This window comes from Phoxinus phoxinus (genome assembly GCF_949152265.1).
Source record: "Phoxinus phoxinus genome assembly, chromosome: 5".
Taxonomy (NCBI): domain Eukaryota; kingdom Metazoa; phylum Chordata; class Actinopteri; order Cypriniformes; family Leuciscidae; genus Phoxinus; species Phoxinus phoxinus.
Window position 1 is genome coordinate 39138785 of NC_136880.1, and position 15051 is coordinate 39153835.

General features: G+C 37.3%; 2 protein-coding genes across 4 annotated transcripts in view; both read left to right on the plus strand.

Moving 5' to 3' along the window:
• Window positions 1-774: 774 nt before the first annotated feature.
• viml (vimentin like) lies at window positions 775-10673 on the plus strand. 2 transcript variants are annotated; one of them, XM_079612804.1, is made up of 9 exons: window positions 775-1354; window positions 2395-2455; window positions 5347-5442; window positions 6413-6574; window positions 6841-6966; window positions 8739-8959; window positions 9097-9140; window positions 9231-9322; window positions 9891-10673. In XM_079612804.1, exons 1-9 carry the CDS (start codon window positions 852-854, stop codon window positions 9930-9932), a joined length of 1347 nt encoding a protein of 448 aa, XP_079468930.1. In that variant the 5' UTR covers window positions 775-851; the 3' UTR covers window positions 9933-10673. The 2 variants fall into 2 exon arrangements, with proteins under 2 accessions (XP_079468930.1, XP_079468931.1); XM_079612805.1 differs by having other exon boundaries at window positions 9231-9275; window positions 9891-10031.
• A 1440-nt stretch (window positions 10674-12113) lies between these two features.
• pde1cb (phosphodiesterase 1C, calmodulin-dependent b) overlaps window positions 12114-15051 on the plus strand; it is a 141658-nt gene continuing 138720 nt past the window's right edge. Inside the window, exons 1-2 of one of the 2 annotated variants that reach the window (XM_079612780.1) lie at window positions 12114-12311; window positions 14334-14561. In XM_079612780.1, coding sequence (XP_079468906.1) covers window positions 14363-14561 — 199 coding nt within the window. In that variant the 5' untranslated portion in view covers window positions 12114-12311; window positions 14334-14362. Of the gene's footprint in view, window positions 12312-14060; window positions 14562-15051 lie in introns of those variants that run through there. The other variant, XM_079612779.1, reaches the window with a different exon arrangement.

Sequence of the window (15051 nt, forward strand, 5' to 3'; positions counted from 1 at the left end):
ACAACTTTAACATGCTATATAAAAATATCTGTGGGGTATTTTGTGCTAAAACTTCACATACACACACTCTGGGGACATCAGAGATTTATTTTACATCTTGTGAAAAGGGCATTTTACCAGCCCTTTAACACTTCAAAAAGTTCATAAAGTTCATAAAACTAAACCATATGAATTGAGCGGTTTAGTCCACATTTTCTAAACTGCTCAGCTCATATGGATTAGTTTTACGATCTATGAACTTTTTGAAGCGTTAAAGTGGAAGTTGCTTAGCTGTCAATGAAGGGACAGAAAGCTTAATTTAAACGATTGCATAATACTTTTAGGTTCAACGGGCTATTCCAATTTTTTATTAATTAAAACAAAATTAATTTATTAAAACTAAATCCAATTACATGGTAAACTAAATAAATGAATAAACAAAAATAAAATTGTATAATAAAGAAAATAATTATAAAGTATTATTCAATCAATAACAATAGAATAATAAATAATACAAATAAAAAAAATATTTAAATAATTAAATAATGAAAATAAAAATACATAGCCTACATGCATACAGTTTTGGTGGGGGAAAAAGGTGAAGTTTCAAATCTATAAAATGCCACAGTGTTGTGGCCTTAATTTCTATTAGTTTATTTCCTCAGTGGGTGGAGAAGAGTATAGCCTAAAATAACTCTCGAAGGAACTCAATAGGGTTCTGATTGTGTCACTCAAATCCTCCGGCACGTTGTGTGATTTACATAATGAGTTGGCTATAAATAATGCTTCCTCTCACACTGTCGCTCCCCGTTTGGGACAGTTCCTGAAGAGAGAAACGGTTTTCTGAACTACCACAGATATTAAAGTTCACGATGTCTACCTCCTCCTACAGAAAGCGGTTTGGAGATGTGAGCCGGAGCAGCGCGTTCCCCAGCCGTCAGACCTCCAGTTCCGTGCGCTCGCGGGTGTCCTTCGGCGTCTCCTCGGCTCCGGTCATTTACGCGTCGAAGAGCTCCAGAGTCCGAAGTAGCGTGGGAATGCCACGACTGATCTCCGAGACTGTGGACTTTAGTCTCTCGGACGCCTTAAACACGGAATTCAAGGCGAATCGGCTCAGTGAAAAGGCGCAGATGCAGTCACTGAACGACCGCTTCGCCAGTTACATCGAGAAGGTGCGTTTCCTGGAGCAGCAGAACAAGATCCTGAGCGCGGAGCTGGAGCAGTTGAGGGGTCAGAGATCGTCCAGCATCGCGGATCTGTATGAGGAGGAGATGCGTGACCTGAGGCGACAGGTGGACCAGCTCATCACGGAGAAAACACGCGTGGAAGTCACGCGAGACAACCTGGCAGAAGACATAGAGCGTCTCAGAGAGAAGTATGACAAATATTCACAACATGTGTGGGCACGGTAATGTGTGAATGGCATTGTCATACAGAATACCAAAATACCTAGGTACCACTGGGATTTTCAGCAGGGTTGGGGATAAGGTGTTACAAGTTAACTTTTACAAAGTTTTACAAACGAGTTACTTTTTCAAATAATTAGCACAAGTTTCTCATTTATTGACTGACACCTCGCTTGTCCCCATGTTCAGGAGTAAGTGCAGAGGCCTAGGCTAGTTCTAAACTAAATGTGAGCATTGTGTTTATTGATCTCACTTGCACAAAAACAGATTCAGTATTCCTCAAAATGAATAAAATAGTGAAGTGCAAAAACTCAGAATATTGCGCAAGACTGCAATAGTTAAATGTTAAATTAATTACACAAATATACTTTATATTTAATCTCACTTTATTAACCATATCTTCTCGGCTAAAGACTTTTACCCTGATTATATGCAAACTATCATTGATAGAGAGCAAGATTGGGTAGCAAAATTCTCATTACAAATAACAAAATTACATTTGTCATATGTAAAAGAGTTTGAGCTACATCTCCTTTTAAATTTTTTTTAGTATGTATGCAATCCTTTGCAACAAATTAACATTAAATTAATTAAAATTATTCAATCTTTTTTGTAATTGCACACAGTGAGTAGCCTTATGTATCAGGATAGTGTTTGCTGTTTTGGAAAATATAAAATCAATTGTACTTTTTACCTCGAGGGGTCTTTAGCCTTGTTGTACCCTGTGCAGAATGAAGACAAAAACCTATTTGGAAACTTTGCGGTTGTCAAAGCATCTAGCATAATTAGTTTGGATATCACTTTTTATTATATTATTTTGTGGTCTAATGCAATGAAAATCACCTCAAGTGAGCGGTGTTTTTTGAGCCAGAGAACATTCAGAGTCATTATTGAGAAGCTAAATGCTGTGATTGACCAATAAGAAACACATATTCCTGAGAGTTGTATAATAATTCAATAAATCAACCAGTGAGCATAACTTTTATTTTCTTATTGATGTAATTTACAGATTGCAGGATGAGATTCTTCAGCGAGAAGATGCAGAGAACAGCATGAGAAGTTTTAGACAGGTAAAACACGAATGTGTTTAAAACTAAATGTTTTGAGAAACATATAATTATTACTATTTATATGATTTCAAAGCAGTGTTCAAAGGCCCACTGAAGTGCCATGAAAAGCGCAGCATTATTCAATGTGTTGACGTAGTTCATCAAACGCAGAATGAGTTTCAAACAGTTTATTGATACACACAGCAGGCATAACAAGAGATGGTGGGAGAAAAGGTGAACACAATCCAACAGAAGGCAAGGAACGAAGCACAAAGACCAACTTGACTTGACCCACACAACAGGAAATGTAGACAGGAACAACATACGACGAGGTCCACAACTGGAACAATGGGCATGAAAGCAAATGAGGCAATAATTAACACAGTTAGCACAACACACTCAATTACAACGAACTGGCAAAACACGAGGGAAAGAGAACACAACAAATAGGGAGCAGAGAACATAAGGAACAGGTGAGCACACTCCGAACAATGAAGACTTAATAGGGCTTAAACAAGGGGGCGTAGTAACAGAGGTGGCCGACACAAACAGAGCCAGAGCCATGTGCTCAAAACAAACAAGGAAACATTGAACCAAGGCAAGAGGCAGATGAGAACCCTCACAATATCCTGACATATCGAACAGCTCCTCCCCTTTTTTAAAATAGCCAATAGCGTTTTGTTTATACCACAGCTCGGCCAGAGCTGTTGAGCTTGGTAAAGCCACAGTTTTCTCCTAATCTCTAACCGTTTCTCCTCCTAATCTCCATATCACTTTAGCATTCTGTGCAGAATTCAAAAGATCCGATACATTTTCTGGCATATGCCGACTCATATGATCTGATCTGTGCTATCGTGTCTTACTGTGGCGGTTCGCGTGACACTAACGTGAAACCAGGCTTCATTCGCCCCAATGAAAAGCATACTTGCACTGTCTGAATCGTTCTATATCCCCTATATAGTGCACTATGTGCCATTCACCATGTAGAAAACAGTAAATGTGTGAACAAGTGACCGATTTCAGCCATAGCTTTAGCGTCTATTTCTAATGTAGAGGGCGGAGCTTCAGATTCTAGAGCATTTGATTGGACAGAAAATCTGATGAGAAGCTGAAGTGCAGAAAGATGTGATCAAAATCATTGATCCATATTGGAAAAAGTGAGAAGAAACTATAAGTTTTGAATGCTTATCTTCTAAATGCGAATTCTGTAATTGTTTTTGAGCACAATAGCTTATATAACAATAAGGCTTACATACTATTCATACTATCCAAATCCACAAAATCTCAATGTCTAACTTTAAAAGTTTCTGCAGTATTTTTTCGATAAGAATTACAAGATTCTGCAATTCTGTTAGATAGATCAGTAAAAAAAAAGGAAAGAAATTATGCAAGAAATGATTTCATGAGGCCTTTGCTGATGCATAGAGCTGAAGATGTTATCACCAATGCTGTTACCGGAGTTTAGCAAGTGTAGCAAGACTAGTTTTCATTATGAAGATGTAAAAAACGAAGCAACAGAATGAGATTAATTGATAAAATTGTGTAATTTCTGCATCTGGATGACTGAGCTCACAGACCATTCAAAAGTTTGGGGTCATTAAGATTTGTAAGTTTGGGGTCATTAAGATTTGTATTTATTTATTTTTTAAAGAAATTAATACATTTATTCTGCAAGGATGCATTAAAGTGATCAAAAGTGACAAAGGCATTTACTGATTTCGATTTCAAATAAATGCTGTTCTTTTGAACTAGTCATCAAAGAATCCTGACAAAGTAGGCCTATATCATTCCACACAATCTCCACAAAAATATGAAGCAGCACAACTTTTTTTCAACATTGGTAATAATAAGAAAAATTTCTTGAGTATCAAATCAGCATATTAGAATGATTAGAATAAAGGATCATGCGACACATCAGCTTTGCATCACATTTGAAAACATTAAAACGGAAATCAGTTGTTTTGGAATTATATTTCAAAATATCAGTGTTTTTACTGTATTTTGATCAAATTAATGCAGCCTTGGTGAGCGTAAGAGTCTCAAGGAACAATGTGTATGAAAACAAACTTGATAGCCTGGTTTCACAGACAGGGCTTATTAAGACAGGAAATGGCATTAGTTGGCATTCAAGTAGCTTTTATAGATGTCTTACAAAAAAAACATGACTGGTGTGCATCTTGAGACAAAACAATGATATTTTAAGATTTGTCGGTGCAAGTTTCTTTCAGTTAAAACAGCTCAAACATGCATTCAGGGACTTTAGTCCTATAGATACTGTAAAGTAGTGAAGAATTGTGAATCTATACTCGTAATCTTTTAGCTAAATTCCCTAAAATCATTACAAGGGGTGGTATGACCAAACTAATGTACTATTGCTGCTTGCAACTCATTTTCTCCATTTAATCACAGAAACAGAAAAGTGTGGGTTTAGTTTGGGAACTGTGATAGAGATTCTGGTGTGTGTCTGTGTTTGAGGAATGGCTCTGTGTGGCATGTCAGGCTCAGAGCTGAATGTCTTTGTCTCTGGCATTAGCGCTGGGAAAATCCCATCTCTGCCGATTGCTCTTCCAGCAGACCCTGACAAAGCAAACTGTGTGTCTGAACTGGCTGCCAAGGGCAGGAATTCCTGGATAAGTGTGTGTGTGTTTGTGTGTGTGTTGTGTGCGTTTGTGTTTTTTTGTTTGTGTGTGTGTGTGTGTGTGTGTGTGAGCACGTGTCCAGCATAAAAACAGTGTGAGTGTTAAAGCCCTGTTTACGGGTAGTCCCGTCAGCAGACATCTAAATGGTGCCACACAGACTGCAGGGCATTGTGCCTGGCCCAGATACTCATTACAACACAAAGACCTCTTCACTGTGTGCTTGCTGTGCATCTGTGCTCAATACAGCAGTGTCATGTTGTTAATGTCATGCAGGACGTGGATAACGCTGCTCTTGCTCAAGTGGATCTGGAGAGGAAGGTGGAGTCTCTCCAGGACGAACTCGCTTTCCTGAAAAAGCTCCATGATGAGGTGAGATACACTGTCGGTTATTTCCGGAGACTAAGGCAAACGTCTGCTTAACTCACAGTAAAAGCCATTAAATGACAGATCAGTGCATCTTCTTCTTACCACACTCTCAAGTAGTGATAGACTGAATAATCAACCAATATTTTACACATATTTTACAGTGATTGTAAAATTACCGTATTAGCATAATCAGAGTATTCTATATGAGCTCCAACTTAATTGCAGTACTGTAAATGGTGCCTTAGAATCTAATCTAATCTGATTTTAATAAGTGTTTATGAACTTTTAATAAATATTGTGTAAAATAGGTGTTCATTTAATTTTCACAAATTTCTGTATGTAATTTGCAATCATTAAACTATATTATGTATATATTGAATTAATGAAATAAAATGATTATAACACAATTAATAAATATTATATTATATTATAAACTTAGTGATCAGGTAGTTAGGAATTGATCATTATTTTATGATTTAACATTTTTTATCTTTATGTAAAGCACATTAAAGTAAACGTGCCTATATTATATGTAATTATATTATAATTAATGTTTCTAAAAGTCCAGGGATTTACATGAAGTCACATTCAAATCTAAGGATAGCATGTTTTGTCTTAGAGACCTTTGTGTACTAAAATGTTGTTTTAATCTATTAATTCCAAGGCATCACTTGTCGTCATACAAATATAAACCCATTTGCATTATTTATACAAATAATAAAATGACTGTTTGAATGAGAAGTACCAAATGACAAAAAACATCTACAGTATGTGTACTGTTTCAACTGCATAGCAACACCCTGGCAACCGTGCACAACACCCTAGCATCATGGCGACAAGTTTTTGCACAAGCAAAAGTTACTCAAAATGTCAAAATTTGTCTGTTTATATGATCACAACACAAGAAAAGAAGGCATGACAGATGCTTTTCAGAATGCACTACAGTCTGGAGTCTCTCTCTCTCTCTCTGTAGGAGCTGGTTGAGCTGCAGGCACAGATCCAGGGCCAGCAGGTGCAGGTGGATATGGACATGGGTAAACCTGATCTGACAGCTGCTCTGAGAGACGTCAGACTGCAGTATGAGAACCTGGCAACCAAAAACATCCAGGAGTCAGAGGGCTGGTACAAATCCAAGGTATTTAACATGAGCCTGAACACCATTAACGGGGATTTCCTCCATTTATCATCAACATCTTAGCCTCTTCTTTATCTTGGTTCACATTTTTTTCTGCGAGTCGTAACTGTCAGTTTTGCTTATAAGGAATAAAAAAAAAAAAGTCCTCATTTACTAAAATATTTTTTTATTGATTCTTCCTTTTATATTCGCATTTAAGTTTTACTTCGGTTTCCAAACTCTGCCTACCTTTACCTTTACTAACACGTGTCTTCACTCACTGTCAGTTTGCTGACCTGACAGAAGCGGCTAACAGGAATAATGAAGCTCTGCGATTGGCCAAGCAGGAGGCCAGTGAATACCGCCGTCACGTGCAGGCGCTCACCTGCGAGGTGGACGCCCTCAAGGGAACAGTGAGTAGTTTACATATTTAGACATATCTGTAACAACAATCCTCAGGGGCCTGAGTTTTCTTCAAATGCTGTCGTTTTATGGTTGTATTATTCACTCAGCTGTTTTATTATTCAGCTAGCTATATCCATGAGTGACAGTTTTAACTTTTCCCTTCAAACTGATGCTTTGCCATGACAGTATTCAACTTTAAAGAAAAAAACTGACTGTAGAAATAGACAGTTTACACCAATGTCTGCTGTAGAGCCTCGTAGAAATACTGAGAATGCATGGAGTCACCAAGTTACAAAAAACAATTAACACTAAAAGTTAAAATATTATGCTCTTAAATTCTTCACTTTCAAAAGTTCAAATCTTTGAGATTTTAATATGTCAAACCTTCTTGCTGTTATTTTGCCATTATATTTGTGAAATGCTGTAAACTCCTGTACACAAAAATGTTAAATTACGCACATGCGAATATAAACAAAGCGAACCTAGTGCATATTGTGTTCCCAAATGCATGTTAAACTCACAGCACTTGCAGAGATGGAGTTAGTGGGAAGCAGTAATTAATTTGAACCAAACTGCTCTGAAAACATGGTTTTATAAAGCTGTATGTATTATAATCCTTCAGTCTGGAAAACATGCAGCTGTCACGGCGTGGTTGCAGCAGGGGAAATTATGCTCATTATTCTCAAATATAAAAAAACAGAACAACCAGCAAAATTTCCTAAAAACGGAACAAAGACTAACAGAAAACAGGCTCAATATATATTAACGCAAACTAAACAATGAAATGAAAAACGGGTGCAGTGCATTAATCAAACAACGAGTAACCATGGAAACTATTGCTAACACAGGAAACCAACTCAGAACACAACTCAAACAAAACACAAACTCAGACAAAATGTGACAGCAGTGCAACAGGCTATATACTTCTTTAACTAAATCGCAGCGCTTGATTTGATAATCGCAATTTGATGATGTATTGCTCTTTCCGTTTAATTTTGAATAATTGTGTAGAGCCATTTGTTTATTTTGATGTTACATTCGATTTAGGCCTAAGCTTTCATGAACACACAAATCCCCTGCAGTTCCCTCACAAACCGCTGTTTGGGAAACCCTGGCAGTGTTAAATTACCCAAGTTACCCACATGGGAAAGTTACTTTTAAAAGTATATTGCGTTACTCTCTAAAAAAAGTAATTAATTTACTTACTTACTTTTTATGAAAAGTAATGCATTGCATTACTTTTTCTCACCTGGCTGAGGCTAGCTTTCTTCCAGGCCTTGCAGGTGTTTTTTTTTGTTTTTTTACTGGGAAGTTAATTTTGCAAGTGTTTAACACAGTTATGCATTCAACAGTATAGCTCATTTTATTTAATTAAAAAATAATAATAACATTGTTATATATTCTGACCACCTAGAATATTTCCTGACCCCTAGAGCAATGTATGACATTCAAAAGATCCCTTTACATTATGGGTTATATTACTGTATGCAACCGTTTTTATTGAAAGTTGAAAGTATGTTTTGTCTGTTCCCGTGCACGCATGAGTGCGAATGTGAATGCAATATGGAGAAGAGAGAGAATTTTAATAAGTACACTGGAAAGTAACATGCATTGCTTAAAAAAAAAAAAGTAACTCAAATATTGTGTACATTTATAAAGTAATCCGTTACTTTACTCAATCCTTTAAAAAAGTAATCCGATTACAACACTGAACCCTGGTGTAGAAAAACCTGATATTCCATGACTACCATAACATATTTTCTTGATGTAAAAAATGCAGAATGAATCTCTGGAGCGTCAGATGACGGAGATGGAGGAGAACTTTGGAATGGAGTCATCTAGTTCCCAGAATAACATCGCTCGGCTGGAGGAGGACTTACGTTGCATGAAGGACGAGATGGGAAGACACCTGCATGTGTATCAGGATTTGCTCAATGTCAAGATGGCCCTGGACATTGAGATCGCCACCTACAGGAAACTTCTAGAAGGGGAGGAGAGCAGGTGAACGCTTCCCACCTCTTTTAGTGCATTACTGCATGACTTCTTTACAGAGATCCTATTGTTTTATGAATATGGTTTGAAACAACACGTTATAATGTTTTATAAGTTAATTCAACATTTTATTATCTTGGATGTAGAATTGCTCCCCCTCTTCCAAACTTCTCCTCCTTCAGTCTGAGAGGTAAGACATCAAGTCACCAATAAATAACACAATGAAAACATGTCCTTGTGCAGTTTAATTGAAAATTGCATTAAAATTGCATTTTCACAGATATGATGCTCGAGTCCAAGCCTGTTGCTGAAAATACATTTACCGGTACTAAGAAAGTTCTCATTAAGACCATTGAGACCAGAGATGGCCAGGTATGTGCTTAACTTAGCATTGCATTTTTATACAAGATGCGAGCGCAACGGTCACACACGTCAATCTAGTGCATGTTTACATAGAGTAATAACGGAAAAGTAGCACAGTGGAATCGGAAAAACAAAACGTAAGCCCCTTATGCTTATAAAGAAGTAAAACGTTTTAAAGCACTTTATTGAAAGTGTAAAAATCAGCAAAATGATTTGGTGTATCTCACAAAAACATGTCTTGATCACAAATAATTAAATAATTAAATCAAACAAACAATATAAATAAATAAATGTTAATTGTCCTAAAATATGCTTCTATTTATTTAAATGTTAAATATTTTTATTTTTTATCATTCAGTAAATTAAGCATATTACAGGATGATGTTTTTGAATTGTTTTTGCGTCATTCATTATTTTATTTATGTTTTGTAATTCACATTAATCTCCAATAATCTCTCTAATTTACAATATTACATTTCTGTACTTTAAATAAACCTGAAATCAGTTTAATCTAATTTCAAGTTAGTGATTTCAGTTCTCTCTCTCATGGGCACTTCTGCTCTTCTCTCCTATTAAGGTGATCAATGAGTCCACTCAGAACCACGATGACCTGGAGTGATGGAGAGAAACTCTTGCCATTATCATCCACACACTGCAGCACATTTTCTGTATCCCAACTAACTTCATGCATTGCATTACTTTTATATAGCTCATTTTCTTTTAATATATATTTTTTAAATATTATTATTATTATATTCTGACCACATAGAACATTTCCTGATGACATTCAAAAGATCCATTTACATTATGGGTTATATTACTGTATGCAACTGTTTTTATTGAAAGTTGAAAGTATGTTTTGTCTGTCCCCGTGCACGCATGAGTGCGAATGTGAATGCAATATGGAGAAGAGAGAGAATTTTAATACAGAAGTAGTACACTGGAAAGTAACATGCATTGCTTTACAAAGAAAAAAAAAGTAACTCATATATGATGTGTACATTTATAAAGTAGTCCGTTACTTTACTCAATCCTTTAGAAAAGTAATCCGATTACAACACTGAACCTTGGTGTAGAAAAACCTGATATTCCATGACTACCATAACATCTTTTCTTGATGTAAAAAATCCAGCACATTTTCTGTATCCCAACTAACTTCATCTAATGTGAACAACCCACAATAACCTGCTTCAAAGTGCCTTTTTAAATGCCAAAAATATACCTTTCGAGTATTTGAGCCTGTAGAGGACCTGTAGTTCTGCTCAGAGTGAGAACACATGACCTTTAGCGTACTGTGAATCGTTTCATTGTCTAAACCTGTTTTTATCTTCAACATAATGTTGCCTAAGGAAAATGCTTCAATAAAAATAATCAAAAGAAGAGTTTGTATTCAGAGCCTCATTCTTTGTTTAATTTTCTTCCATGGAAATTAAAATTTTGAAAATAAAGTCTTGATTGTTCCTGAACTGGTCCTTGATTTGAAGCCCGTCACTGCCACCGTGTGGACATTTGTAAAAACAGAAAATACAAGTCAAAGTTGCATTCTCAAGTCTCAGATATTTTGATATACATTTTCAAAACAGGGTGTTTCTCTCACCAATGAGCATCCATGTTCTGTATTAGTGGTTCATGTGGGATAGGATGTGTGTTCCTGTCTGTTTGTTCCAGTAATGGAGACTTGTACTCCCTGGACATGAGTGTTCAAGTTTCTGTTCGCTCCCATGTGTGGTGTCATATCTGAACAAATTGTTTTTAAAGGAATAGCTCACCTAGAAAGCAAAATCATTTACAAAATTATTTTCTTTCTTCCATGGAACACACAAAAAAAGGACAACATTTTTTTAAATTAAAGGACAGATTAGGCTGTCAAGCTCTAAGGAACAAGACAAATATCATAAATGTAGTCCATACAACTCGTGCCCTAGCCTATTTTTCCAAAGCCATGCGATTTCTTTGTGCGATGGAATTTATGAATTCGATTTATGAATAAATAAGGATCTATGGTTAACATAGAAAATTCTACATTTTACACTTACTCATACCTTAAAGGTAGGGTAGGCAATTTTCAGAGAAGCAAGCAATAGCAAGCTAGTTTTGAAAGTATAAGATCCCACCCTCAGAGCGTCAGTAGGGAGCAAACAAAGGCATCACGAGAGACGGCGTTAAACTACCTCATGTCTGAAAGCACATAACATTACAATGGGTGTGTTCTACTTGCTGCTTGGACCAATCGGTGCATGCCATCAAAGTACCACGAGAGTGATTAGAGAGCCGACAGTTCTGTATGTTCTAGAATCACTCTTGCGGTACTTTGATGTCATACGCCAATCGGTCTGCCGCTGCGTGAAACACAATAGAGTGGAGCAGGTATGACATCACTTTATAGGGCCAAAAACGCGTAACCGAGTTAGCATTTTTGCACTTTCGGTTTCATCGCCCCAAAGTCAATGGGTTTTTTCAATGGGGTTTTGGTTAAATGGTTGTGGTAAACACAAGCTCAGGACAATTTCACGTTTTATTCTACGACATAAAAAACATCAATATTACACCACTCGTGATTTTTTTAAAGCTATAATGTGTCTTGAAAAAGCGGTTGCTAACAAGCAGCTAAATGGGACTACAGAGGCTGCCAGGGACATTAAACGTCATCAGGACTGTGGCAAGCAGGACGAGGACCGTGAGAGAATGGTGCGAGGCCGGTGTCGTGATTGATAATGAGCGACACCTGCATGATGCACCGGTCTCCTATCTCTTACGGAGGAGTGGAAGCATAAAAGGAGGAGCGACGGCAGTGAAGGATGAGAGAGGACCTGGCCTGGACTATTTTATTTGATGTTTTGTTTTATTATGTGTGGTGGCAGGCGACCGTGAGGGGCTGCCATCTTTAAGACAAAAATACAAAAACAAATACAAAAACGAGTGTAAAGTCTGTTGAACGGTCGCCTTTTCCCGCCTCCTTCTTCCCATAACAACAAACTTCGTTACAAGGACGAACAAGGTAAGCTCAGTCAGTTCGCTTTTATAATTGTGCTCCTATAAACTATTCTAACTCAAACTTTCTGGGAAAATGTTTTTAGATAAAAACTGAAAGAGTTGTCTAAAGCTTAGTGATGGTGAAGTTTAATTTGTGGGATTAAACTACCGTGGTGTAGTTCTTTTATAGCCTACCTTTTAGCTCTTTACTTCTGGCAACTGCATTTAGGCTTCAAAATTCATAACAGTTGTGTTCATCTGTAAAAATGATCTTGACGTGTAGTATCATAAACTTGTGTTGATTACAGAGCTTGTTTTTTTTGTGATAATCCGAAAAACCTATGGAAAAATCCTATTGGGTTTTGTAGAGGTAACCATTGTGATGCTAACTGCCGATTAGCAGTACGATTAGCTAACACTACTCTATAATGAACATGCAGTTTCGGGAATTTCTTCTCTGTATTCTCGCTTTTTGCTCGCAGGTTTCTCTATAGAGCTCCCCCTACAGCTTCGGAATAGATATTTGACAACACTGTCGAAAAACTCGTTGGTGACTCTCAGATACCAGAGGCTAGTAGATCAACTACATCAAAGCAGACGGGAAATTCTTTACAATGACTTCTACATTCAGGTTCGAACAGCGTGAGGGAGTGCAATAATGACAGAATTTTAGCAGATTTTTTTGCCGTAAAGTAATTCGTTACATCGCAAGACTTGATATCACGCGATACTTCCTGACGCTGCGGCCAGCGGCCCGCCAGCCCAAAGTTGCAAGGGTGGTTTTTCCGCTCACAGACGATAGGGGGGTGCGAGACGACCACCATTCAACCCGAAAAAAGCTGTTCAGTTAAGGTAAAAAACCTGCATAGTTCACCTTTAACAACGTAAAGAGCTCTGACCATCACCTGACTGCTGCAGATTCACTTCAGCGTTGATAGCGTTGCCATTGAAACGCATAAATTCGAGTCACAAACCGCTCTGAGTATAGTCACAGGTCTCCATCTCTTTCAATGACAGTAGTTATGGTGTGAACGCAGCATAAGCTCATTGTTTTGGTCTAGGTGGAACTGTAAAAGGTGACATTTATTTGTGGTTGCAGTGCTTGGTGACTGAGGATGAAACACGCTGATGACGTGTGATGTCTGCGTGAGCTGGAGGAATGAAAATCCGAATGCAACAATTGGACGAACATTTTATGGCCTTCCACATATGAAACAGCCTATTTAAACCACTTAGCTAGTGATTGCTATCAGGATATGAAGAGACAGGATGTGAAATGTTTCTGGAACTAATCACCTACCCTGCCTTTAAATGTTTATTTTTAATGCAAGTTGCAAAAAAATTGCTCTTGGTTTGGAAAATGTTGGTAAACCAGCTAACTGACCAGTAAATGACCAGCTTGGACTAAACCTACACCCATTTTTTTTTGCATCAGGGGTGAGTAATATAATAATATTTTTGCTGACAAAAAATTATGACATAATTGTTTATATTTCAATTTGAACCATTTTTACTGGATTATGTTGATCAGAAAATAGGTACTTTTTAGTAAACATACTGAATTAAAGTAAACGCACGGGGAGAACAAATTTACTAATTGAGCTAATTAGAAATAGCATTGCTTAGGCTACTAATGTCAATTTCCCCTTTATATTATTTCTTAATATCACTTAAATGGTGAATGTAATTGCATATTCGTAGCTCGACAGTGTCGGATTTCATTAATGTATAATACACTTGACAGACTAATTAAAGATGCTTGTTTTCAACGCTCGTGACCCCAGAGACTCGTGTTTGCCAAACTAACTTTATTCGTGTGACGACCGCGCGCATTCTCTCGGGAAAGCGCACAGGAGATTTCCGCTGGTTCCATCGCCTCCGTTTGACAAAATGACTCGCAAATAGACTGAACCGAATACAAGAAGGTGGTTCATTATCCACGCTCAGAAGACACCGTTTGCTTTGTACCATAGTTCTATGAGGACGAGACAGCAATGACAGTGCCTGAATCAAAGTCATGGAGTGTGTAACTGTCTTTCCCAAGCAGACGTTCAGTCAGCAGGTTGTTCGGCAGAGATGGGCTCAGTGACCTCAGTTTTCACCAAGTCGCGCAACACGTTGGTCAAAGTGGGTTCGGAGCCGCAGAAAGAGCCGGACGGGAAGCCGCGGACCGGGTCTGGTGTGGTCGTCAAACAGACTAGCAAAGAACCGCTGGTGCAGAAAACCAACTGCACATCCAGAGCAAACACGCCACAGTTCCCTGCACCTGCTACAGGTGAGTTTAAGTTTCTGTCATGTTTCATATTCTTATTAAGGACGGCCTAGGGACGGAAGTGGATTAAGGCATATAGGATGAAGCTAAAATTGCTGCATTTCAATTGTTTTTGTTTTGTTTTTCACAATAGCCTCAAAAGTAGGCTAGTATTTGGAGTTGTAGCTCTAACAATTGCTAAAGTTCATTAGCCTAAACATTAAATATCAATTATCAAACCAAAATAAACTGGCTTCCTTTCAGGACATTTTTTTGTTTTCCATTAAGTTATTCAGAATACAGTTCAAAATTACAAGTGTTCTACTTTATTTATCATGTTTTTAATTTCTGATTTTTTTTTTAAGTTTATGGTTAGGTGGTGTAACTAAAAATCGTTTAAATAAATTTTTTTTTTAAAAAAGAAGAAAAAGAAAAGCAGTGATGCTCTTTAGAATATCCAGAATACAGACCATTTCAAAATTACATACACTGAAAATGTTTTACATTTCTGGAT

Excerpts from the sequence above, each read along its gene's own strand:
- viml (XM_079612804.1), top strand. The coding sequence starts at position 852 with ATGTCTACCTCCTCCTACAGAAAGCGGTTTGGAGATGTGAGCCGGAGC. Across the intron at positions 2,456-5,346 it reads GCATGAGAAGTTTTAGACAG|GACGTGGATAACGCTGCTCT; the intron begins GTAAAACACGAA and ends AATGTCATGCAG. Across the intron at positions 9,323-9,890 it reads TTGAGACCAGAGATGGCCAG|GTGATCAATGAGTCCACTCA; the intron begins GTATGTGCTTAA and ends TCTCCTATTAAG.